Raw genomic sequence first — 27,784 nt, 5'->3', positions numbered from 1 at the left:
ATGGAGTGATGTTTTATCTTGTTGTGCCTGGAACCATCCTGACTTATACTTGTTGTTCTGGCATTAATAGTGCCCCCTACAGTCGCCAGAGTGATTTGGATAAATCCTATGGTCACTCTACTTTTAAGGCGTTTTCCCTGTTTCTTTTGGTGACTTAGTTTTGCCTCACTTAAATGATTTTTTTTTTTTTTTTTTTTTTGCTAAATTAAGATCTAGCTGGGGTTAGTTAATAGCACATTTCGAGCAATTGAAGTCATGTAGTTAAGCATGTTTGATTACTCTTCTCTAGCCTATAGATTATAATTTGCAAAACACTTTATCATAATGGTATCTGATTTTTGTCATATTTAGTTGCTATTTTTTATGGTGTACCATCCTTGATTCTGTCTTTGCGAGATCTGGTAGTTATAAAAGGTACTGAAAACACTACATTTTTTAAGTGCTAAAGCTTTCCACTCCTCTGCCTTCTTTTCTGTGCTTTTTGTATCTAAAATAAACATTCATTTTTGTCCTTTGACAATTCCTACTGCTATTTGAATTCAAAGATTGGGTTCTCTTACTTCTAATGTAAGCATATATAACAGAAATCCTGTTTTAGCAGGAAGCTTATTTTTTCTCTGGTATCCTGCACACACTGCAGGATAGTGTGTGCAGGATACACACACCACATGCATTTTATGGAGCTAGCACTTTCACTCATCCAGTACTCACAGCAGCAGACTGGTTCCCAAGTATATAGAAAGGAGAAAAATAGGGTGAATATGAAATTCTTTCTTAATTCAGGTATCAGTATAATTAGGACAAAATAAAATCCTAGAGCTATCATAGTTGTTCCTTAAATGTGGCCAGATAATGCAGTGGACACAAGCAAAGTTCTTCTTCTTTTTTTTTTTTTTTAATTAATTAATTAGGTTGTGCTGGGTCTTAGTTGCGGCACATGGGCTCCGTAGTTCTGGCTCACTGGCTCCTTAGTTGTGGCATGTGAACTCTTAGTTGTGCCATGCCTGTGGGATCTAGTTCCCCGACCAGGGATCAAACGTGGGCCCCCTGCATTGGGAGCACAGAGTCTTAACCACTGCACGACCAGGGAAATCCCAACACAAAGTTCTTATGCCCCGTGCATGGTGTGTGTGTGTGTGTGTGTGTGTGTGTGTGTGTGTGTGTGTGTGAGAGAGAGAGAGAGAGAGAGAGAGGGAGAGGGAGAGGGAGAGGGAGAGGGAGTATGTATGTGGCTCTTTCCTCCCTGTCTTGACCAAGGTGAGAGAAACCATTTTCAGTTAGCACCCTTTTCTGTCTATACTACATCACTGTCAGGGGGTGTGCCTACCATTGACATTTGCCATTAACTTCGCATTTGTGATTCATCAAACTTTTTTCAGAAGTCTTTAATATAAACTCTGATGTAGAAAACACATATTTTTTCCTGTTTGAAATTAGACTCATTGGGAAAGTACGTTTTGTGTATCACAAACAAAGCAAATATTTTCTGTTAGCCTTACTGGAGAAAGTGTGCTATACCACTGGTTAGCTAAGACTTCAGTTTCTGTTGGTCTGCATTGCAACTGTAGCAGTGGTCTGTAGACTGAATAGGGGGTATCTCCACTGTGTATTAAACTAGGCTGCCCCGCCCTTGGTTTCTTATTTAACGCCCATTGTATTGCAGCAGCAGCTGCTGCTATGGAAGGATGGTGAAAAGGGGACCTTTCACAACCTGCCCTTAGATGTAGAAGTGGAGTTGCTTAGGCAGTGTGGCCTCTGCTCAGAGTGCTTACTAAGAGTGGAACACATACATAATCTTGATGGAGTGTATCTTCATTTAATAGTTTCCATAAATGAAGATAATCTTCTATTGGAAAATAAAGCTAGTGATTAGCAATATCTAAAAATTTTCTCCCTGTTTTGGGGGACTGAGCTTTGGGGATTACCCCTAGAGTGTATCTGGCATGGTTGAAACAAAGATACTCAAAGCCTTATTTCAAATGAATGAACTCTGAAGCTTTGTTTCCATCTTATCCTAAAAGTCTGGTTTGAGCGTCCAAGGGAAGGTAAGTGGAAGATGTGATGGTTCCGCTGTAATTATGCCCAGGATAGTGCGGCCATCAGCTTCACCAAGACAAGCTTCCCGAGGGGCACAAACAGAAGAACAAACGGCGAAGAAACAGAGGCGGCTGTGTTCTCGAGGCTTGGCCAGCTTTTCCAGGACTGTATCCTGCTGTCATTTTAAGTCTCATATGGTTTTATAAAACTGTGGCAGAGTGAAGCGTGTGGAACGTGTGTCAGTAGCTCCTGATTCCAGCCTTCCCAGCAGCAAGTGCTTGTGCTGATGTCTTTTGAAATGAATTAACAATGAAATGATCAGTTTCCAGAACGTTTTAAAAATACATGTACCTGAAATAGAACAAAGTTGCAAAGAATAAAAATAACTTTGCAGTGAAACAGAAGACACAAGACCAGCTCAAACATTTAGTGATCTAACTTCCAGAGATACTTTAGGTTTTTTTCTTATATATTTTACACACCTTAGAGAGAAGAAGCTAGAAGGAATTATGCAGTCATAGTGCTTAGAAAGAGAAGTTTCACTATGACTGACATTCCTTCTAAATTGATGGAAAAAGATACTAGAAATACTCATTTCTGTTCTTAGGAGTTGACTTAGCTTTCTTTTCCTCTTCCTCATTGCCTACTTTTGTGTTATTTCTCTCTTGAGTCATGTTTTTATCCTATTTGCATATGTGTATGACATTTATTTTTTGACTTACTAGGATATTTACATAATTTATATAAAAAATAATGGCCCATCTCTTGGCCAGAATTTGTGGTTGGTTATTATATTAATACTCTCCCCAGCCAGAACGCTTGGTTTTCCTTTCCGTACTTGCTCCTCTCCCTGTCATACCCCTGTTTGTTAAAGGCACCGCTGTGTACCAGATGGCTCAAGTCAAAAACCAGGAGTCTGATTTTTTTTTAATTTCCCCCTTACAGCTCCCTCCACCCCCCTCCCTTTTTTTTTTTTTTTTTTTTTAAATCAGGTCTTCTGCTTCCACTCTTGCTTCTACTATAATCCACTCAAACACAGCAGTTGAAATGATATTTTACAGCTGTTAATCAGGCCACCTTACTCACTTGCCCAGCGACATCTCAACTCCTTTCTATAGTGCAGTTGGAGTGTTGTGATTTAGTACTTAGATTCTGGAATGAATCTGCCTGGGTTCATATCCTAGTCTGTCACTTAATAGCTGTGGGATTTGAGCAAGTTATGTTTATTCTGTCTGTGCCTCAGTATTCTCATCTGTAAAATAGGGATAATAATAGTAATTGTCTTAGAGTTATTGTGAGAGTTACTTACAGCATACCTAGCACGTAGTAAACACTAGTAAAGGTTAGCTTCCCTCATTGTCGTCATGGTTATTACCAACTGTCCAGATCTCTTGAATATTTTCACTCTCTCTGGCTCCCTCACAATAATTTGTTTGTAAAGATCTTCATTTGCAGAGGGAAAGGTTAAATGAAGCCAGATGTACTTTGTCGACAGTAGGAAAGTATATACTTTTGAGATATCTCTGTTCTGAATGGTTAAAGTGAAAGTTCTAGTGTTGACAGAGGTTAAACTCAGCTACCCTGAAAACTTAACCTTTATAGAATATCTCATTCTTCAGGGCCCTGACTGGTTAAGTATTGTGTGATTTTGTTTTATAGAATGTTCTGTATCTTATCTCCATTTTATTTTTATAGTTTTCTTTTGAGATAAGAGGCCTTCCTCATCAGCGTAATCAAGGTATCTAATTTCATAGGTTCCTGAACAAAGGTAAATTATTAAGTTCCTGTGTCCCAGGCAGTGATAGTCTGAGTGACAGCATTGATATTTACATATGTGTATGTCACACCTGTCACAGAATGAAAATCCAGGCAATTGAACGTGAGAGAGGAAAGTGACTGTAGGGATCGTTTAGCCCCCAACCAGGTTTACAGATGAGGAAACGGCTCAGACTCCACGGTCGTCGTTCACGTAGCCACCCTAGTCATGCGTTTTCCTCACTCTTAGGACAGTCAAACATATCTATGTCTCATGGGCCACAGGTAGGAATATTTAAGAGGCGGTGGCAAAGGATGTATGCGATTGAATGGTGATGACAACAAAAGAAGCCAAGGGAGTTAAATGATCACGTGGATATGGACCTTTAAAAAAAAACCATCTTTTAAACAAATGAGGCTGCTGGAGGAGAGGTTGAAGACTCCGAGGCCCAGAGTGAATTGAAGTTGTTTCGTTACACCAGTCCGTTCCACACATTTAGCAAATAATCGCTGAGTGCCTACTATATGCTAGTACCGTCCTAGGCACTAGGAGACAATAATGAACAAGACACACAGATTACTCTTTTCTGGATCTTGTATTTGTATGGGAGGAAGAGAGACAATAAATAATAAGGTAACAGATTTAATAACTATTGTGAAGAAAGAAAGCTGATTGGAGATCAGTGATAGCCTCTCTGAGTAAGTTATGGCTAAGTGGAGGCCTGAAGGACACGGAGGAGCCAGCTTTGTGAAGATCTGGGTAACGAACCTTCTTTGCAGTGGGACAGGATTGTGCAGTGGCTCTAAAACAGGAATGAGCCCAGCTGGGTGAGGCACTTAGGGAGCAAAGTTCATGACGGCATTCAGACCCTGAGACTGAGTGCCTCCTTAAATTTCGTGCCCTGAGCACCTGTTTTGCCTCATCTTGGGTCCTGCGCTGCCTGTTTGAAGGACAGAAAAGACAAAGTTGTATTTATAGGAAGTGAGTCAGGACAGAGGTTTTGAGATGAGCACAGAGACTCTGGCAAAGTCTAGGACCCTTAAGGCTTTGTAGGCCAAGGTAAGGTTTTCCAACTCCATTCCTACTGGAAAGGGAGAACACTTGCAGAGGAGTAAGCTGATTTATGTTTTTCAAAAACTCACTGCTGTAGGGAGAAGGGGCTAAAGGGGAATAAGAATGAAAGTTGGCCAGTCAGCATTCATTAGTTCAGGGGAGAGATGGACTACATGACAGGTGCAGGTGGAGGGAAGTGGTTGCATTGGGGGAATATCTGTTAGACATCTTAGTTGCACAATCAGGTGGAAAAGTAGGTTGGATGTCCAAGTACGGGTGGTCAGGACTAGAGGTGGAAACTTGGGAAGCTCTTCAAAGCAAAGTCCTAGTGAGTCGAGCTTTTGTCAGGGACACTCCAGCCACTGTGATACCGTGAGGGACTGCAAAGGGTATGGGTACAGGTGTATGTAGGTTATTAAACTTGGTGGTAGGAAGCTAAGGGAGTTTCTGTGTAATTTCTGGTTTCTCAGTGGAGTGTGAGATAGTATCGTCACATGGAAGTGGAGAAGGGAGAGAAAGGGTAGAGGATATTTGAGTAGAGAGAAGGTTTCAGACAGCCATTTCAGAGGGTGAGAAAATGAATGTAGCAGGGAAGCATAATGGGATGGCTGGGCGGTGAGATCTGTGATCCTGGATTTAAAACACCCGGTTGGTGTTTTCCAGCAGTGCTCTACGGTATAGGCAGGGGATAGATGCATGAGCTTAGTCTCAGGTTGGGCTAACCATAGGGACAAAGTGAGGATTTGAAACCTTTTCTAGCACAAGTCAGATAAAATTATGCGGTAGGCAGGGTCCCTTAAATGTAATCTTTATGGGAAAGATCACTCCTAGAAAATTCAGTGGTTTAAAGAATTAAATTCAGATTTTGGTTACACTTGAATTAAACTCGTGACTTGATTTCTTTGCACCATCATTTATTTGGGTTTATGTATTTGGGTTATATAGCTAATGCTTTTTCAGAACACATATATTCTCTGAAATTTACAAAACTCATTTAGATTCTAGAATCTAGGAGGTAACTCATGCCTATCTTTGGAGTGTGAAATTCTTAATAATGGTAAATCCAGTTCCTACATGTTTCGGCCAAATTCTCATCTGCCTTCTCACCGCCACAGAGCTCCTTTTGAAGCCGTTGGAGCTCCGCGTGCTGAGCATTTCATGGGGGTGCAGAGCAGGGTGAGGGTTTGGGACCCACTAAAGTTAAATGAGCATTTTAATTTCAGCTGCTTTATCCAACAAAATTAAAATTTACTTCTCAAGTCCAGTTTGGAATAGGGCACTAGAGGGCAGTATTTAACTTTTTCCACTTGTATCTTCATCCAACCTCTGTTTCTAGAAATCTCTTAAATATTATAAGCATTTTTGAAAATGAATATGGTTAGATGGTTTTAAGGCATGAGAGACGTATGTTAGTGACACAGCCATGTTTGGAACTGTCTGTATATTTTTGCAGCAAGAACAGCTTTCTGTCTAATCTGTATATAATTGGGGATTTACGGTCTGATATAAGTTGGAGAAAATTCCTAAAGGTAGTTAAGAGGGGGTTGTTACTAATGTGAGCCTTGATGTCACCTGCACAAATAAAAGTCGAAAGCCCTGCCACGCCAGCGGGCATTCAACAGAGGGACTCTGGAAAATAGTATAACAACTCCCCACCTGGTCGTATAAATAGAGACTTGTTTACTTTGCTTATCCAGAGTTAGTTACAGCAGTTCCAACTGAATGGCCATAAGCATTTCTGTTAGCTTGGGTCTGCCAGGTTCTGTTTGTGAATCATGTTATACTGTCTGATACTGAAATCCAGGAATTCGTAAGTAGAGGGGGAAAGTAAAATGTTGGTATCAGTAGTACTTGACACTAGGCTAAATTATAAACTAACATCTACCTTGTTTAAATAAATGAAGTCTATAAATGAATTATTAATATATGTGCCTTTGGCCAGAAAGTTGACATTTAAGATCCTGTCAAACCTTGAATGATTTTTTTAAAAGAAAAACAACCCCCCACCCCCAAATTACAGTTAAAGATTTAGCAAAAGATTTGAGTTGTCATAGAAGATATCACAAAATAGCTAATTTTCAAAATAGACTTTTCACTTGAAACTCACTTTCCAGCTTTTCGTTAGAACAAAGTAGTTTATATACAAACACAACTTTCTGGTTTGTCAAAATTTGGAACACATCCTGGCTTCTTTCTAGAAATTAATATCTTGGTTAATTTGAAAACTATTTGTATGCTTTCTGTTTTATCAGGTTATTCTTGGGAACTATAATTGGCTGTCCTTTGAAGATGTCTTTGTTAGAGCTTTTGATTTCGGAAATGGCTTACAGATATTGGGTCAGAAACCAAAGACCAACATTGCCATCTTCTGTGAAACCAGGGCTGAATGGATGATTGCTGCACAGGCCTGCTTCATGTATAATTTTCAGCGTACGTGGACTTTCTTATCTGCTCAAAGCGTGGACCTGATGTTGTGGGAGAGATGATACTCACTTTTTATTATAAATATCTACTCCCAAGAGATTAAAATTCTGATATTAATTTTTACCTTGTATCCAATCAGTGGATAACTCTTTGTTATCACTTAGAATTATTGATCTATTTTGGAAAAGGAACCAGTCGTGGAACAAATTAAACAGTGTAGTAAGGGGACTTGAACCTGTTCAGAGGGGACTTTCTGGGTGTGGGGAGCTAGATCTATACCTGTGGGTCATTGCTCTGCTACCCCCTCTCAGAATTTTCTTTTGAAGTTAGTGTCATCTTGTTATGCCACTTCTGTCAGTAACAGCTGGCCTCTAAAACACTTCCAATACTCAAACCTAGCTGCTCTGTTAAATGATAATTTTTATGTTGTAACTGTAACACAACCTGTGGAAGTTGTGATGCTTCAGTCTGTGAGGTAGTCCTGGAGGCTTAGTTCAGAGGTCTTGGTGCCAAATATGATGCAAAATATGGACATTGCTTATCCTTCAGATGAAACAGAAAAGATACTTTTATCAGATTTCTTGCTGTAAATGCCTCCGCTGTTTTTTTTTTGTTTGTTTGTTTTTAAACTGGCATACCTTTTTGTTGTCACAGGTTTGGGTTTACAGTATGTTTCTTTTAAGAAGCTTTAATTATCTCTTAAAGTGACTTTAAGTCTAACTTTTTTGAATTAAGGAGAAAGCAAATAAAAATTCTCTTCCTCCTCATCATTATTTAATTTCGACATTTCTAAGAATGTCTTTCTTTAGATTTTTCTACTTTAGCATAAGCAGTATTACCACTTGTTCATGCTATATTCTTAACAAGTAATATCTTAAGTATGACATTCAGTGTGTTATCTTATTGGTATATTTTTCTTATTTTAGTATCAAGTAGTTAACAACTAAGACTGTGACATTTTAGAAGTCAAATGTAATTCCTTTCAACATGACAATCTCAGAATAGCATCTATAGGTAAAACAAAATAAAATAAAAAATTTTTAAATTTTAAAATATTGCAATTTTGGGGGGAAGTTACAGAAGGGTGAGTAGGCATAATGTTAGTTAATATATTAAAATAATTTAGAAAAACAGCATGATTAGATCACAGACTGTGGATCTAACAATTTAGGGTTTAGTATGCTCCATCCACGGTCAGAGGCTTTATTTAATTCCTTTTAGTATTTCCATGAAATGTCCAAATGTTTGACTTGCCCTTCTTTTCCCTGTAGTTGTTACGTTGTATGCTACTCTAGGGGGTCCAGCGATTGTTCATGGATTAAATGAAACAGAGGTGACAAACATCATTACTAGTAAAGAACTCTTACAAACAAAGTTGAAGGTGAGAACTAGTTTTCTAATAACTCTTCCATACTTTAGTATTTTCAGTGTCATGAGCTCATCATTCTTTTATGATCTTTAAAATCCTTAATATCTCTGTAAACTTTGTGGGACTATCATACTTTATTCTTCTCCTTTAGAAAAGAAAAAGTGGATTTCATATATATTTGTGTATAAGTAGCATAGAGAGCTACAGATTAATTGTTAATGTGTCCATGTCAAAGGTGAAGGGATTACAACTTTATTGTGCTCATCTATTTTCTAGTCTGTTTTCAATAAATTTGTAATTTTTAAGGGTTATTTTTAAACTAGTAATTCACTTGGTTCTGAAGCATTTGAGTCATTACAAGTTTCAGAATTTTTTAAAGGGAAGAAAAAGACTTTACAAAACTACAGGAGAAGGGTTTCTTTCGTCTCTGGACAACTCTGTGAAAACAATAATATCTGTTTTTTTTTTTTTTTAATCCAAGTTTATAAGAGAATTCCCTTCCTCTCCCCCTGTATCTTTATTTGCCTCTTAAAAGCATGAGGAATGTTCGGCTACCCTGTAGTTCAGGCAGTGTGTGTTTACATGCCCATTTTTGTCAGGAACTGACTTTATTGATTAAGATTTTACCAAAGAACAAGGGTACACACAGTAAATATAATGTAATAAAACAGTAACTTATATTTCAGACCAGTAGTTCTCCATCTGAAAAAAGGGGTATTCATACCAGTACACCCCACCCTTGCTTTTTTGAGGCAAGAAATTAACAATTTGCTGAATGTGGTAAGCTGCTTTTCTTGTGTCCTGGACTATTTGCCAAGCTATTCAATGAAGAGTAATGAAGAATACAACGAATGCTTGTGTTTTCCCAGGATATAGTTTCTCTCGTCCCATGCCTGCGGCACATCATCACCGTGGACGGTAAGCCGCCGGCCTGGTCTGAGTTCCCCAAGGGCGTCATCGTGCACACCATGGCAGCAGTGCAGGCTCTGGGAGCCAAGGCCAGCGCGGGTATGTGGCAGTTTCCCAGTTCCTCACGTATGTTCTGCAGTGACCGTGCTCTCCAGAAGTGCTCCAGATAGTTGATTCTAAAGTTAGATCAGGTGACAAACTAGTTTCCTAGGCCATCACTTTGGGAAGAAAGGTCACCCTAGGTATACTCTCATCTACCCTTTAAAAACAAAAAGCTTAAGGAAGAACATGAACGTTTATTTATTAAAATGTTCTAAAAGTAGTATCTATTTGAAGTTAATTTAAAATACGTTTTACATTATACAGTTTTCCCGTTTCCCTTTTTCTCTTTGGTTTAAAGTTAGTCTTTAAACCAAATAACAAATAATGCCATTATTTGTCTAAACAAATAATGCCATTAAACTTGCCCTATGTGAATTATCTGTAAGTATTAACAGATACGTAAAGTGTCTAAACCTGCATCCCTCCTTTTACTTTCTGCTCCAGCTGTGTTGTTTCCAGAAGGGGACATCTTTCTGTCCTCCAACTAGCACACCCAGGCATGGTAACTGGAAATTCCCACTCTCAAATAAGTGTCAGAAAATGTTAGAGAATATATTGATGTTTAAGGATATCACAAAAGCTGTTAGGATGGTGGGACTGTACTACTTCCTTTGTGGTTGGCAACATAGTGATGAATTAGATGTAAACATTCACTCAGCTTGGGAATGGGGTTATGCTGAGGTTAATTTTGGACATGTTGAATTTACGTGCTGGTGAGACATTCAAATGTAGCTTTGTAGTGGGGAGTGGCCTGTATAAGTCTAGTACGCTGGAGTTTAATTTGGAGTTAAAGGATTTAGAAGCTAGAAACAGATTTTAATTAAAGCTGTGGGAGTAGGTGAGGTCACCCACAGAGAATGGTACCTCCAAAGGCCACCAAGAATTGGTCAGAGAAGGAGGAAGAAGACACGCAGCGTGTGGTTCGTGGGAGCCGAGTGAAAGGAGCCCCTCAGTGAGGCAGGAGTCTTCAGCAGGACCAGGTGCACTGCAGGAGGCCGATGATGCAGGGATTGCAGAAGCACCATTGGACTTCTTAGCCAGTGTCGCTTCAGAGAGAGCAGCTTCTAAGTGCTGGTGGGCAGAGGAGAACGGTGCCATGGGATGAAGGAGTGAATGGCGGATTAGGAAGCAAGAACTTGAATAATAACAATTGTCAAGAAATATATCTTGACAGGTAGGAGAGAAAGAGTTCACTTGGGAACGTGTTTAAGATGTTTTCCTCATTTATTTAAGAAGACCACATTGAGGGTAGTTCCAAGATTAATTCCGGCAGATCACCAGTGCTATCCGTGACCTACTTCTCTTAGTCTTTCTTACTGTGTCACCTCTGTAGGATGTTGGCTGCTGTTCTTAGGCTTGTGCAAATGAGGGACATTGTCTTTTTTTTTTTTTTTTTAATTTTTATTTATTTATTTATTTATTTATTTATGGCTGTGTTGGGTCTTCGTTTCTGTGCGAGGGCTTTCTCCAGTTGCGGCAAGCGGGGGCCACTCTTCATCACGGTGCGCGGGCCTCTCACTATCACGGCCTCTCTTGTTGCGGAGCACAGGCTCCAGACGCGCAGGCTCAGTAATTGTGGCTCACGGGCCTAGTTGCTCCGCGGCATGTGGGATCTTCCCAGACCAGGGCTCGAACCCGTGTCCCCTGCATTGGCAGGCAGACTCTCAACCACTGCGCCACCAGGGAAGCCCGGGACATTGTCTTTTAATCCAGGATTCCGAGTATCGCCATGTTAACTTCACCGCTCTGAAGCAGAGAACATTTTTTAGCAAATGTCTAGGTACCCTAGTCTAACCACCCTTATTTCTTAGTTGAGTTGCTGGAATAGCCTTTTGTCTCCCTATGCCTCCTTCCTTTCCTTTTTAAGTTAGGTAGCCACACAGTAGCTAAGGTGGTCCTTGTCACAGGTGATGACAAGCCTCTGTTCAAAGTAACATTGCTTTCCACCCAGAGTGAAATCCAAAGTCCTTCGCATGGCCTCTGAGGCTGCATGATATGGTGCTGGCGGCTACTTCATCTTCATTTCCTGCCACTTTTCCTAACATCTTCTCACCTTGCCCTGCTTTATTTTTCTTCATAGCTCTTCTAACATAGATTTGTTTATGTCTGTCCCAATAGCATATGTCTCTTATGTGTGGGGACTTGATCTGTTTTGTTGAGCTTGTATGAACCCAGTTAATAGTTGTTAACTCAGTTAGACAAATAGATGATTATGAAAAAGTTGGTGATACAGCTAAATTTCTTAGAAGTATGTGTGTTTTTTCTTCTCCAATACAGAAAACAAACCTCATAGCAAACCAGTGCCCTCAGATATTGCAGTAATCATGTACACAAGTGGATCCACAGGACTTCCAAAGGGGGTCATGATCTCCCATAGTAACCTTATTGCTGGTATAACTGGGATGGCGGAAAGGATTCCAGAACTGGGGTATGTCATAGTAAATAAATTTGGGGTAGTCCAGTATTTCTGTCTGTTGTTACATTAATGTTTGTGTCATTTATTAGTATACGGTTAAATTAGTCCTTCAGAGTCTGTTTACAGTAGGTATTTCTTCAAGAAAAGGACATTAAAATTACAAAATAGTTATAGTTGGGGGTTTTAAAGTATAGTTGATAGACATCATTGTTAATATTTACTTGTTACTTTAAAAGTGCAAACTTTAACTGACTTAAATGTCTTAAATTATTTTAATCAGTTGCTGTTGTTACCTTCATAGTCATTTTTATACCTAAATATTATAATTCAAGTGAACAAATAATATATCCAATAAATGCTTATTGAGCTTCTGTATTCAGTCTCTGATTTTTCTTTTTAAGACACATTCCAGTAGTATTGGGGGAGAGTGGGTATACTGGGATGGGAAAGAGACCAATGGAGGAAACCAGACGGGAGCGAATTTTAGGGGTGGTAAAGCTAGCATTCCCAGAGATGGAATCAATATTGTGATGACTGATCTAGTGCAGTGGTTGGATATTTTTGTTGCCTTTATGCACAGGAATTATACGCACACATGTTACTGTGGAATTGAATTTAGGAATGGAGAGAGAAATTTTTCTTGTGTGTGCATAACTTTCAGAAAAAAAACTAAGAGCAACTAATTCCTTCTGGGAATGGGAGCAGTTCTTGAAATATATGGATATGTATACGTATACATTTTATTACGTAAGGTATAATTTAACTCTCAGAACAAGAATCTCATCCTGAGATTCCTGACAGACGGTTGTGGATCCTATTTGAACTCTCCTGTTTGATAGCCCATTAGCTTTAAAGACCATTTCCTCCTTGGGGGAATTTCTTCTGTCCTTCAAAAGAACCCTCATTTTCTTTTTCCCCCCTCCAAGCCCATATTTCTTCTGTCCTGGCACTTTGCTTCTGCAGCACTCACAGTTAGTGAGTGCCTTCCAGGAGGACCCGGAAACAGGAGCCACTTCCTTGGAGTGTCTGCCTCCTCAGCTTTAGGTTGAGCTGTACTATAGTTCTTTTCCCTGACACCCCCAGTGTCTGTCTCTGTCTCTCTGTCTCTCTCTCTTCTCACACACACACACACACACACACACGCATGCGCGTGTGCACACACAGAGAACCCAGATTGAGCCCTGAGGGTAAAGCTCGCTCCCATTTTCACAGAAACAGCACCTGACTGTTGCTTCCTGTATCTCCCTTTGCTTTTAGGGAGAAAGATGTTTACATCGGATATCTGCCTCTGGCCCATGTGTTAGAATTAAGTGCCGAGCTTGTTTGTCTTTCTCATGGATGCTGCATTGGCTACTCTTCACCACAGACTTTAGCAGATCAGGTAAATTAAATTCTGTGATTTGAGATACTAAAAAATCATAATTTAACACAATTTTCATTCAGTATGACAGTATATTGTAAGGCTGACAGTTAATCATTCTAAAGGAACTTGCCTTTTAAGTGCTATTTAGAATATAAGTGAATTAAAATGATGAATTTGTAATGTGTTTTTTTAAGAGTTTCATTGAATGTTTAAAATAAGGATCACTTTATATAGATAACTTTTTCTCTCTGTAGTCTTCAAAAATAAAAAAAGGAAGCAAAGGAGATACATCCATATTGAAACCAACACTGATGGCAGCTGTCCCGGTAAGAATTGACCATTAATCAATATTGCCTGCTAAAAAAGCATCTACAGAAAGTAAATGCTAGTGGAAAAGATATTGTTGACAAGGTAGTTTATGTAGGATTTATTCCTTATTCATTATCTATGTTACCTTGAGCTCTACAGTATTTATTTGATCTTGTTTATCTTTTTTTTTTCTTACTTATTAAACAATCAACTTAGTTTCAGCTTCGATATGATATTATCAGTGCCTTTCCCTAAATAGCTTCTTGCTCAAATCATTTTTGTGATATCTGTTTGCTATTGGTAGAAACCTGAAGCCCAGCAGGAGATAGGAGAAAAAGTTTGATAGCACCTCCTTCTAAGCAAATCATATCTCCCGAGTCCTTGGGGAAAGTCTGGCCTAGACACCAAAAAAAAAGGGACAGAGAAGTTGGTGCAACTTTGAATTACCCTAGCAGCACTGTGCATCTTAATTTAATACCAGGCATAGGGAGGGGCCTGGGAATAAGAGCAGTAGAAATGGGATAGCAATGATTTTCTGCTCCCGTAATGTAAATTTTACGAGGCTTTCTGATTTTGTTTGAAAGTGTTGGGAATTATAATTGGATACTGAGTGTTCACATTCAAGCATAATTACGTAGTTATTCCGAAGTCAAATATAAATGACCAGTAATTTTGGAGTTTCATTAGGTATGTAGTTTCCTTAGTACTATATTTCTTTAAGTTTTTGGTTCACATAAATATTAAATATAATTTAAAATTGTAGAGAGAAACTATTTCAAGTCATTAAAGTATATGTCATAGGAATAGGCATAGCAAGCAAAACACAGTGCAGACAAGGAAATTTTTCATGGGTGCAGCATTAAAAATCAAACAAACAACCAAAATAACCCCATGGTCTTTTTGTGAGCAAAGAATGTAGTACTTTATATCTTTATAAGATAGAATGGTTTTTAAAATTCTCTTAATTTTATATAGTTGTTCATTTATGTAGTGAGTTTAGTTTTTAGTTCAGAATAAATAAGAGCAAAGCAGTATAAAGAATCAATAATGGCATATTACTGCCCTAAGGTTTTTAATATCTCCCTGCCCCCCCTTTTCTTTTTTTTTTTTTTTACTACTCATGAGCATCTATTAAAAATTACAGAAATCTCATTTTTAAACAAATTGTGGCTCTATTTTAAAAGTTTACTCTTGACAGAATGTATCTTTTAAAATGCCTCTATTGATGGAAATAGTAATCTGATGTTAAGATTTTAAATAAGGTAGCTGATAGCATTATTGACTGTATTAACTCATTTTTATACATCTAGGAAATCATGGATCGGATCTACAAAAATGTCATGAATAAAGTGAATGAAATGAGTAATTTTCAACGCACTCTGTTTATTCTCGCCTATAATTACAAAATGGAACAGATTTCAAAAGGGCATGGTACTCCGCTGTGTGATAGGTAAGTAAAGGCTCTCCCTCTCCTTGATAATTTGATCATTTTATTCACATTAATAGCCCAATTAATTGAGATAGTTATAAGAAAAAATTATCTTAAAAAGTCAAAGGGACTCTAAAAAAAATCCATCTTGCATAAGAATATGAGCAATTAAAAAAGATTGCAATGTTATTTGAAAAAAATTTTCACTAAAAATTTTACTGTGTTAAATGTGTGCTTATGTCTTCTGTGGACACTTATATGATTTTAATTATTTTGAGAAGTAGTTTCTCTTTGCTTTTATATTTATTTCAGTATGAATATAAAATGGCAACCAAATATGATTAAATGTTTTGTGTTTAAAGTGTTAAATGAGTTTTACCACACACCTGTCCCCCCCTCCCCGCCATGGCACTAATAGAATAAGTAGATTTAACTATAAAATAGTTTAGAAATTAGAAAATAAAAGTATGACATTCAAATTATTTTTTATGGGAATGTTAATATAGTTTTCAGATGTATTTCACATTATTTAAAACTTTATAATTTTTTTTCCTGCCTTTTACTTATATCTCCAGTGAGATACAGAATTGCTTTGTAAAGCCTATTTACATATATATATATATATATATATATATATATATATATATATATCTATTTTTTTTTTAATGATTGCCTCTTGGTCTTTTTTCAAAGTTATTAAAATACAAAACAAAACCCTTCCCCCTTTTTCATCTAGGTGGTAGGCAATCTTTTTAGTTAGTGTATTTTCAGAAACATTTCAATTAGATGTTTGAATTGTTTCCGTTTTCAGTTTACCAGATACTTCAACTTGAATTAGTGAAATTTTAAAGACTTAAATTGCTGTATACAAATACGTATACATTTCTAATGAAGTAAGGGAAAGCAAAAAAATAATTTACTTTTCATACCAAATTTTATGAAGATACAATAGGATTATTCAGTATTAATATAATATGTATTATATAATGATATAAAACTAATTGCTCTGGCCATAAGCAAGGGTGTTCCATTACTATATAAAATTAAACATGACAATTTTGAATTCAAATATTACTTGAAGTTCTCAAGAGAAAATCACATGTTCTTGGTTGAATAAACTTGGTTGAATAAACATTTAGATTTAAGTAGTGGGTCAAGAGAGTCTCTTAAATTGACTTTGTGGCCTTGGATAGGATACTTAATCTCAACATCTCATATAGGTGTACCTCGTTTTATTGCACTTTGCTTTATTGCGTTTCACAGTTACTGTGTTTTTACAAGTGGAAGGTTTGTGGCAACCCTGTATTGTCAGATGGTTAGCATTTGTTAACATAAAGTATTTTTTAATTAAGGTACGTACATTGCTTTTTAGACGTAATGCTATTGTAAACTTAATAGACTATAGTATAGTATAAACATAATTTTTGTATGCACCTGGAGACCAAAAAAGTCATGTGACTTGCTTTATTGCAATATTCACTCTATTGCGGTGCTCTGGAACTGAACTCTAAATATCTTCACGGTGTGCCTGTGTATCAGAATTGGAAGATTAGTCTAAATGATTTGGAAAATCCCATTCAGCTTTAAAATTCTGTGATTACCTGATTGATTTTTTTTTTTTTTTTTAAGCTTTATTTTCCGGAAAGTTCGAAGCTTGCTAGGTGGAAATATTCGGCTTCTCTTGTGTGGAGGTGCTCCACTTTCTGCAACCACACAGAGATTCATGAACATCTGTTTTTGCTGTCCTGTCGGTCAGGGATATGGACTCACTGAATCTTGTGGGGCTGGAACAATTACAGAAGGTTAGTGTTATCTACAAAGTGGTGTGTCCAACAGAGGCTGGGGTGCAACTCCAGGCACTTTTTAGTATGGGTTGTTTTTTGCAGATATATAGAAGAGCAGTTAAAATATTTGTGTAAATCCTAAGTAGTGTGATTATTGATATCAGTTTTTAGAATGTATTAGGTGTATCTAATTGTCAATAATTCATCTAGAGGAGTTTTCGAGTTAAAACTATGATATGTAGTATTAAAAACTCCTTAGCTTTCTAGAAAAGAAGTTTTCGTCACAAGCATTGGCTGTATTGTGTACATTTATCATCTTATATCAGTTTTTAAATTTCTTTTTATGTAGAAAAATTAATGTGTATTTTCTGGTTGTTTAGGTATGTTTATTAAGGCTCAAATTGAGAAATATTTATTGGGGTGGGTGGTCTGTGTTAAGTGCAACGAGGAACTAGATTCCGGTCTAGAGAATCTGATTTCCGGAGTTTATCATGGTGACGAGGTTGAGGGGGCAGTCCATTACCTGAGTGGTGCCCAGATGACTCCCCTAGTGCCTCATATGCCCTTTTGTGGAAGAAAGTTACTTTGTTCTCCAGTCCTAGATAAAACTATGCTTCTCCTTTGTATTTTCTAGATAGTGATAGACACTAAACCTCTTCACTTTTCATTTTCCCGTATTTACCTTGAGCTCTTTTGTGCACCATTCTTATGCCAGGTTTATCCTGCATTACTTCTGTATTTTCCAGTTTTCAGTTAACGTTCTCTGTATTTTCTGTATTTTTGGAAGCTGCTTCTAAGTCTTGTTTTGCACAAAATAGACAAGCAATCTTAAAAACATGCATATACGGTTCCTGAAGAGCCTTAATTTCTTCCATTTTTAAGGTTTCCATTGGATGTGTGATTAATCAGTTACGGTTCATGTTGTAAATAAGTCTGTGAAGTATTAAATATCAACGTTTCATTTCTGATATTTGAATGCTCTTTGAAGAGGAAACATAATGCAGTAGTAGTTCGTAATAGTGGTGGGTTCTTTCCCAGATCCTTGAAAGTTAACAATCTTAATCTCCAGCGTGATCTCTGAACTCTTATTATATGAGTTTATGAAAAAATAGGGTGTGATAGTATAAGCTGATGTGAGGGAAGCTTCAGAGATCTCAGTTTGAAATAGTGGTACATGGGAGAAGATGGGAGAGGTTGTTTGTACTGCAGAGCTGTTAAGTCTAGTAAGAAAGTGGAATAGGTGTAAACCATTGTGTTCCTTTATCCTTTAAGATAGAGAAGACAAACTCATGAGCCAGGCAGCTACTTAAATGAGTGAAGTGGGCCCTGGTGTAAGAAAATGTGATGGTAAGGGATCTGGGGAAACTGGAGCAGGCCTGCACCGTCTGATAGGGGCTACAGTTGTTGCTGTGCTGGAAATGCGGGCCCATTGTTCTTGGAGATTCCATACTCTTTTGTAAAATGTCTTGATTTTTAAATGTCTATAACCAGTTCGGATAAAAAAAAAAAAAAAACCAAAACACTTGAGTATGGGCTACACAGCTTGCTTCACCAACGTGCTACTTCTGCATTTAAGGGTTCTCTGGGGATATCTAAGGTTTGGGATAAATCACTGGTTTTTTGTAGTTTAAAAAAATGAAGCAATTTATTAACTACTGTAATCAAATACTTTTTTTTATTTGCATTTTAGTGTGGGACTACAATACTGGCAGAGTGGGAGCACCGTTAGTTTGCTGTGAAATCAAATTAAAGAACTGGGAGGAAGGTAATAACCTCTTTTAACCACAGAGCATTAATTTGTATAATATTAAACTAGAATTGTGCTTCATTTCCTTCCTTACTTTAGAGTGTAAAATCACCCACAAGTGCTCACTTTTGTCCTTTATAATAGAAATATTTTATCTAGAGCTATATGAATGCATTTATTTTGCTTATTTCAAAGATGATTTCGAAGAATTATAATTGTTTTTATTTGCTTATTTTATTACATAAATGCAAATAAGAATTATGGGAAAAACTTGAGAAATGTGCTAAATAAATAATGCCCATAAATTACAAATGATCATATTTTGTAGAAACAAAATCATATCATTCATTCTGTGAAACTGAAGATTTTTACCTGTCTTTTCTTTTTTCTTTCTCTTCTCCGAGGGCTTCAACCCAAAATTATCAGAAGGAAATTTTTTACTGTAATTACATGAAAATCTATTGCTCATGCCATTTAAATACTAGTTACTTTTAAAAAATTTTATGTGACCCTATTAACATGTACATATTATCTATGATTTGTTTGGGTGCACCTTTTATGCAAAGAGATTCTAAGGCTTGGGTGTCATTTTTCAGCTATCTTTTAGCAGAACTAGTGAAAATGTTTAATAAGCTTAAACTTGGAACCATTCTGAAATTATCTGTAAGGAATAAATCTTCTAAATATATAGTAATTTGATTTTATACAGAGATTTATTCTCAAAATGCACGATTTAACACTTTTATCAGTTATTAGTATGATATTTAAGAATCTCTACAGAATCCTTAAAGGAATTGACCTGTGTTGTCCATATGTAATTATTTTATACAATAGATGTTGGATTTTCGAGTTTAATTTTTTTCTTGGAATAGTAGTTTGAAAGCAGAAGTGCTTAGGGTTAAGCAGCTGAAAATTTGCAACTATTTTTATGTTGATGAATTTTGTTCGTAGTGCCTGCCGTGTTTCCTTTGGGAAACCCTGATTGGATCAAAATCAGATGTCCCTATTTAGAAACTAATAGTTTCAAATATTCACACGATGCACGCAGGCATGCACGCATGCATTCAACGATGTTGAATTAACTCTAAATTATTCTGTGTTTGTTAGGTGGATACTTTAATACTGATAAACCACATCCTAGGGGTGAAATTATTATTGGTGGCCAAAATGTGACAATGGGATACTACAAAAATGAAGCGAAAACAAAAGCTGATTTTTTTGAAGATGAAAATGGACAGAGGTGGCTGTGTACTGGAGATATTGGAGAGTTTGACCCTGATGGTTGTTTGAAGATTATTGGTAAGCGAACTAATGCTCTTTTTCTTTAAGTGGATGTTTCCAAAATAGCTTTTCAAAAGAGAGACTATATATTTAGAGAAGCTGTTTAATAGTGTAAGAATTCATCTTTATGTAGTGTTGGTATGGTCTCTGCATTATCCCTGGAATATAAAAATGTACAATAGGGACTCTGTGGAATTTATAAGGCTTGACATATTATGAGGTCTCAAGGTCTGTTCAGCAGCAGTGGTATTTTTAATTACTACTAGATAATCCTTAAAGAGTCCCGTTCTTAATAGGGAATATTCATTTTTGTGAATTCTTTGCTATCTAGAGGTTATTAGGGCTCTTCTCCTGTCAGAACCATGTCCTTCACTTGCCTGTGAGAGCTAAGAAAGGCCTGGCAGCTCAGTACTAGGACCTGTGGGTGAAAATACCTTCCTTGCTTCTCCTCTTAGGTGCTTTCTCTCAGTTAATGGCACTTCTATCCCAGTCTTGCCATCTAGACACTGGCAGGAGATGAGAACCTCTTCAGTCAGCTCCCCATATCTAATCCATATCCCACTGCTTTACCTTATAAAAACATGCCTCAAGATCATTCTTTTCTGTCTGTCCCTCTTTCTGTGATCGTAGGTCAGGCCTGCACCTTCTGTCACCCTATTGCAAGAAGTTCCTTTCTGTTGCTATGCTCACCCCTGCTGAATGCACCCTCTCGCTGCCACCACGTGATAACTAAACCCCCATGTCACTGGCTGCTTTCCTGCTGAAAACCTTTCCTCCTCCTGTATGCTGCAGTAATTCAAGCTGGCACGTCTCTCTTCTTTGCCAGTGTTCTTCCCTTGGCTACTGCTCAGTCTTCCCTCAAGACTCAGCTCAGGCCTCACTTGCGGGAATTCTTTGAAAATCAGCAGGTTGGAGAGTCCTAACACCTAGTACTACCGTATCGTATTAAAGTGATGTTTTTTCGTCCTGCTTCTCTTCAGGTAGAATGTGAGCTTTCAGATGGCATTGAGTATATTCTTGACCTTTCTGGTATTAATGTATACCAGGAACATAATCTGTTCAGCAGAACATGCCTGAAGCCCTGATGATGGGGTCCCTTAATCAGAAGCTAATTCTTTAAAAGAATATATTTAGTAGTACAAAAATAAGGGCCTAATTTTATATGTGTTTTTAATTTTAGCATAACTACTATAGTGAACTTAATTGATAGCAGATTACTTAGGGAATGGCCAATATTTCTATGTATTAAAGGTATAATAGTATTGTCCTCCAATGTGCCCCCCTCCCGGTCTTGTTTTTGCGCAGATCGTAAAAAGGACCTTGTAAAACTACAGGCAGGAGAATATGTTTCTCTCGGGAAAGTAGAGGCAGCTTTGAAGAATCTCTCACTAATAGATAACATTTGTGCATATGCAAACAGGTAAGAAAGTAGAATTTATGCTACTTTTACTTAAAACGTTTGGTGTGCTGTTGGCATTTCCTTTCTATGCCGGCCTTCTGTGTAAAATTATACCAAGAACTCTTCCTTCTTATCCACTGTCTCTGGGAACGGCCTGTTCTCATTACAGCCACTAGCTGATTCTTTCCTTGTGCTGCTGCTCTCCTTCTCTTCCTCTGTCCCTGTTTTCTGTTTTCCATCTCAGTGCAGTGTTCTGTGTGATAGGAAGGGGAAGGAAATAAAACCCTCCTTCCTGCTGCCTTGGTACCCCTAGCCACCTGTCCCTCCGCACAGGGAGGCGTCCCACAACCAGTCCAGAGGGGAGGCGAGTGAAGAAGGAAGTCGGGGGTGGGGTCAGAGCAGTGCTCTGCTCAGTTCTTACTGCCCCCTGTCAGTTTGAGCCTGCTTGGGACCCTAGCCAGGTGTGGGCTTCCGTTCCCCCTTAAGCCATGTTAAGCTGTGGCTTAATACATAGCATCTCGAGCCCATGATGATATAGAGGCAGCTGGGAAGGAGAGTTTAAAGTTAAAATCCCAGAAATGCAGTCTTGGGAAACGTGTTGGAATTTCAGATGGGCACCCTGATTACATTTTTTCATACCAGTATTGCATGTGGCAATCATTCTCCAGGGTTAATGATCGGATATTTTGTGGCCAGCCTGGGACCCTTACTACAGCAGTTGACATAATGCTTATTATGAAAAGATAAAATCTGGTGTTAAGAGAACCAATTTAGAAATAGACTTTGAGGTACAGCCCACTTTAAAGATTTACTACATTGATTTATAAATGATTCTGCCCTTTGTTAGTCATGAAGTGTTTTCTTTAGTGACGCTACAGTTCTGGATTTTCATATGTGATATTAACCAGAACTGACCTTCTCCTGGTGCTGCTGCCGTTTCTTCAGGTTGCTGCCTTCAGCGAGCATACACTCAGAGTTCCTCTAGAACACAAATTCCCATGATAACAAAGGAAAAGATATGTATAATCACATTACTTTGACTTGTTGCCAAATTTTTTTAGAAACAGTTTCATATCTACATTAGCTTTCAGTTTTGTTTAATCTGTTGATGTGAATTACTGATTTTTTGAGGATGAATTTTCTGATTTTGTAATTTTCTTTTTTAAAAGCATAATTCATAGCAGTTATACATATACATAGTTGAAATTTATCATGAAATGTCAGGTTCAGGTTTATTTAGCAGTGAATTCTGCCAGAGCACCGCAGCGCGTTATGAATCAGACAGCAAGCGTGGCGGTACCAGATACGCCCTCGTGCGTGTTGCTTGGGATGGTGAAGAGCTGATCGCTGAATGTCAGCGTAGCCAGTTAACCGCAGTTAACGCGGTGTACGCCGTGTGGTGCCTTAACCAAGTTGCCCTTCATTTCAGTTATCATTCTTATGTCATTGGATTTGTTGTGCCGAATCAAAAGGAGCTAACGGAACTAGCACGAAAGAGGGGACTTCGAGGGACCTGGGAGGAGCTGTGTAACAGCTGCGAAATGGAGAATGAGGTGCTCAAAGCGCTCTCAGAAGCTGCTGTTTCAGGTGAGAGAGTGTTGGGCTGATTCCGAGAGCTGAGGTGGGAAGAGGCTACTTAAGCTTGCTTATCCTGTTTTTGCTACAAGGGCTTAGGTTACATTTCCTGCTCAGAAACCAGTCATATTTTCCCACCATTAGTAGGGAGAAGAACGCACTTATCAGTCCCCCACTGAAGCCCCTTTAGGGACACACAAATCATCCACGCCCACCACTGACGGGCATGTCCCAGAATGTCCTCTTCTCGGCAGCTTCTGTTTTCTGGGTTGGCCCTTTCTCCACTCTTCCTCAGCTGTTTCCAAGGCCCTGCTTAGCTTCCTGGACACCCCAGCCCACAGTGAACTGTCCAGGACTCTTTGCTACACTGTTAGTGTGCTGGTGGTTGGTTGAACTACCACCCCGTGTGTGTGTGTGTTGAGGGGTGAGTGCAGAGAGACTTCGTTTAATGTTGTTGGTTTCATAAAAACAGCTGTACCTTCTGAGTCATCAGTGTCATGTGTAATACAAGTATGCATTTTTATTCTCCTTAGATATGTTATTCAAGATTATGAAAAATGTAAATTGCATTTAATCAGACAAAATCATTTTGACCCTTCAACAGTAATTGTGTTTTGTAGTATGTCAGCTTGAAAATAGTTTCCAACTTTTCTAGGTAACTTGAAATCCTTGGTCTGATGCTAAATTGAGTTAATTAATGGATATGAAATTAGAAACCTACATAATTTCTAAGTAAGGTAGACTACTGAAACAATAATTAAGCATAATTTAAAATTTATATGCCTTCTTGCTTTATTTTTAAATTTTATGTATATGTTAACAGCTCTGAGATATATTATAATTCACATACCAAACAACTTGCCCATTTAGTATATACAATTACATAGTTTTTTAGTATATTCGCAGAGTTGTACAATTACCGTAATCAGCTTTAGCACATTGTCATCACCTCAGAAAGAAAGAGCATGTCTATTAGCTGTCACTCCCCACCATACCTCAGACCTCCTAGTCCTTGGGAACCACTGATCTTCCTGTCTCTATAGATTTGCCTGTTCTGAAGATTTTGTGTAAGTAGAACCATATAATATATAGGGTTTTGTGACTGGTTTCTTTCACTTAGCATGTAGTGTTCATCCAAGTTTTCTTGTAGCGTGTATCAACACTTCATTCCCTTTTATTGCCAAATAATATTTGGTTATCCATTCATCAGTTGACACCTGGGTTGTTTCCACATTTGGCTGTTAATGAATAATGTTGCTGTGAACATTTGTACGCAAGCTTTTGTGTGGATATACTTATTTATTTCTGTTGTGTAGATAACTAGGAGGAGAATTGCTGGGCCTCTGCTAACTTTATGTTGAACCTTTTGAGGAACTACCAGGCTATTTTCCAGAGCGTATTTTTCTAAATATTTTCCAGACTATTTTAAAAAATGGTGGCACCATTTTACATTCCCACGAATGTTGTATGAGGGTTCCAGTTTCCCCACATCCTTCCCAGCACTCATTATTGTTCATCCTTTCAATTTTAGCCATCCTGGTTGGTGTGAAGTGGCCTCTCATTGTGGCTCTGATTTGTATTTCAGATGGTGGTTTATGATGTTGAGCATATTTTCATGTACTTATGGCCATTGTATGTCTTCTCTGGAGAAATGGCTGTTCAGATTCTTTGCCCGTTTTTTAAGTGAGGTTGTCTTTTTATTATTGAGTTGTACGGGTCTTTATATATTCTAGATGCAAATCCATTATCAGATACGTGGTTTGTAAATATTTTCTCCCATCCTGTGGGCTGTGTTTTTACTTTTCTTGATGGTATCCTTTGAAGCACAACAGTTTTAATTTTTATAAGATACAGTTTATTTTTTTCTTTTGTTGCTTGTGCTTTTGGTGTCACATCTGAGAAACCGTTGCCTAATCCAGGTTACAAAGAAATAGCCCTTTGTTTTCTTCTAAGAGTTTTATAGCTTTAGCCCTTATATTTGGGTCCTTAGTCCATTTTGGGTTAATTTTTATATATGATGTGAAGAAGGGATCCAGCTTCATTTTTAAGCAAAATCTATATTAGGTTTACACCAGAAACAGAATCAGTAAGTTAAATATATTAAGAAACTTATTGTAGGGAATTGGTTTACATGATTATTGGGGGCTGGCTAGACAAACTTGGAAATCTGTAGGGCAGACTGTTTAAAAAAAAAAAAAAAGGTGGAGTGGAACTCCTGGGCACGAGCCAAAGTCCCTGTCCACAGGCAGAACTGCTGCTTGTTTGGGGGTGCCTCGGCTCTGCTCTCAAGGCCTTTCAGCTGACTTAGTCATATCTACAAAACCACTTGCAAAGCAACACCTAGATTAGTGTTTAATTGAATAACTGGGAACTCTAGCCTAGCCCAGATGATGCATAAAACTATCACAGCCCACCCAGTGTCAGCTTGGTACCCAGATACATTTCCTTACACCATAGTTAATTTCCAAGTAAAGACAGTAACGAAGTCAGACTGTCACCTAACATTATACACCTGTTCTGCGTGCAACTGAAGATACTTTAACCTTTTCCCCAGAAGTGGATGCAGACCCCTTGACTGATTTTTTTTTACTCTTCTCCTTTGATATCGTGTAACTTAAATACTGTGATATAAAGTGAACTTATTAATATATTATGATAAGAGAATAGGAGGGAAGAAAACAAAAATATTTGCTTAACTTATATACAAGCAGATTCACAACAAAATAGGGAAGAAATACTCATAATTATACTTAGAGTCCCCATTTCTTCACCTGGTCGTTTGGTTGTAGCTGTGTTCATTTTTCTAAAACCTGGTCTAGATGATATCACTGTACCTAAACTAACATCATGTTGAGTCAGGTCGTAGAGTGCGGTTCCGACCGATCACTTAACAGCTGAACGTGGGCTTCCAGTGCTTGCCTGTGAGTCTCCCCACATCTCCGTCGTGTCAGACTCCTGTCCCTTAAGAACTGTGGTCCCCGCCTTACTACTTTTTCTCATAGTGGTTTTTCCTCTTAGAAACCACTCCTGACATATTTTTCATCTTTGAAGAATAAAACTTTGTTATTTCTGTTTCTTTTTACAGGTTAGAGTTAATACATCATTTTTGTTCGCAAGGCACTTATACCTTTTAATTCAGTTCTTTTAAGGTATATACATTATTATGGCTAGGTGTTTACCTGTTTCCCGATAGTATACCAGTTGAGAGCAGAAACTATTCATTTTTGTATTTTAAAAGAATGTTTAGTAAAGCACTTTATACAGTATTTTTTTCCTGGTAAATATTTGTTAAATGAATGCTGGAAAAGTAAATCAGTCTTTTTAAGGAAAGGTGTTTCTTCAAAACTACATCTCTTTTCCCTGTCTTCCCCCCACCCCGCCCCCCTTCATTTTTCCACTGTGGAGGACCTGCTTGGTATCAAGCAGTGCTGGCGGAGCACGGTAGTGAGCAGACGTCCTTCCTCAGAGCTCGTGGCGAATATCGTGGCTCAGTGACAAGATTCTGTGGAAACTTTGTTATTTCTTAGTTTCTAAAGTGATTTTTTAAAATAAATTCAAAGAAAACAAATAGGTGTAAGGTAAAAAGTGGCATTTCCTTTTCCTTAATCCTGGATCCTAGCCCCCTAGAGGTATGCGGTTTATTTTGGTGTGTATCCTTGTCGCACACATCTAGTTGCATATAAGTTTATCTAGTGTTAAAAAACAAAACTTCTTTTAAACCTAACAGTATATTGCAGGTATCTTTATATACCCATACCAGATAGGTCTAACTCATTTTTAGTCACTGAATTGTGTACATTTTATGCCTGTATCGTAATTTATCCAACTCCTTCTATTGATGGACATGTAGATTTTCTCAGCAGTTTTTTGCTGTTGTAATTCTCATACCTAATCTGTTTCTTACTTCTCGTATTTCTGAGGGATACATTGTTTAGAAGTGAGATTTATGAGCTGTTGGCTTTGCATTTTGATGAGTGCTCAAAGGCTGAGGAAGTTAAATTATTTGCCAAGAATTTTAATTGTATATTTTTCATGACCTTGCATTTACATTTTTTTCCACCGTCTCAGCAAGTCTGGAAAAGTTTGAAATTCCAGTAAAAATTCGTTTGAGCCCTGAACCGTGGACCCCTGAAACTGGTCTGGTGACAGATGCCTTCAAGCTGAAACGCAAAGAGCTTAAAACACATTACCAGGCGGACATTGAGCGAATGTATGGAAGAAAATAATTATTCTCTTTCAGCATCAGTTTGCTGCAGGGAGCTCAGATCAAATAGGAAAATACTTGAAATGCATGTCTCAAGCTGTGAGGCAGACTCCATTCCTCATATTAAACCTAAACTGTTATTTCTCATGACATCACCATTTTTAACTAACAGGATTAGTAAAATATTAAGACAGCAAACTTGTGTCTGTCTCTTCTTTCTTCCCCTCCTCCAAGTTACTTTACCACCTAGGACTGCACTGGTCAGCGTGAGGACGTTTTTGAATCATCTTCGGGGAACAGTGATTTTAAAACCTCAAGTTTTTAAACATGATTTGTATGTTCTGTATAATGTTCAGTTTGTAACTTTTTAAAGTTTGGATGTATAGAGGGATAAATAGGAAATACAAGAATTGGTTATTTGGGGGGCTTTTTTACTTACAGTATTTGAACATGCAAGGGTATGGATGTGAAATTATGTAAATTTCATTCAAATGCTTATGAATCAAATCATTGTTGAACAAAAGATTTGTTGCTGTGTAATTATTGTCTTGTATGCATTTGAGAGAAATAAATATACCCATACTTATGTTTTAAGAAATTGAGACCTTGTGAATATATGCCTGACAG

The 27,784-nt window shown here is 37.8% G+C and overlaps 1 protein-coding gene across 2 annotated transcripts in view; it reads left to right on the top strand.

The window, feature by feature from the left end:
- ACSL3 (acyl-CoA synthetase long chain family member 3) overlaps positions 1-27,355 on the top strand; it is a 77,927-nt gene extending 50,572 nt beyond the window's left edge. For both annotated transcript variants that reach the window (XM_068544344.1, XM_068544345.1), the window contains 13 exons: positions 7,099-7,276; positions 8,542-8,651; positions 9,509-9,647; positions 11,928-12,078; positions 13,324-13,447; positions 13,684-13,755; positions 15,049-15,188; positions 16,797-16,969; positions 18,642-18,716; positions 19,806-19,997; positions 21,285-21,399; positions 22,808-22,965; positions 27,022-27,355. In XM_068544344.1, coding sequence (XP_068400445.1) covers positions 7,099-7,276; positions 8,542-8,651; positions 9,509-9,647; positions 11,928-12,078; positions 13,324-13,447; positions 13,684-13,755; positions 15,049-15,188; positions 16,797-16,969; positions 18,642-18,716; positions 19,806-19,997; positions 21,285-21,399; positions 22,808-22,965; positions 27,022-27,179 — 1,785 coding nt within the window. In that variant the 3' untranslated portion in view covers positions 27,180-27,355. The remainder of the gene's footprint in view (positions 1-7,098; positions 7,277-8,541; positions 8,652-9,508; positions 9,648-11,927; positions 12,079-13,323; positions 13,448-13,683; positions 13,756-15,048; positions 15,189-16,796; positions 16,970-18,641; positions 18,717-19,805; positions 19,998-21,284; positions 21,400-22,807; positions 22,966-27,021) is intronic.
- The last annotated feature ends 429 nt before the right edge of the window (positions 27,356-27,784 follow it).

This window comes from Eschrichtius robustus, chromosome 5 (genome assembly GCF_028021215.1).
Source record: "Eschrichtius robustus isolate mEscRob2 chromosome 5, mEscRob2.pri, whole genome shotgun sequence".
Classification (NCBI taxonomy): domain Eukaryota; kingdom Metazoa; phylum Chordata; class Mammalia; order Artiodactyla; family Eschrichtiidae; genus Eschrichtius; species Eschrichtius robustus.
Note: the sequence above shows the minus strand (reverse complement) of the source record. Positions and strands in the feature narration are given on the sequence as shown.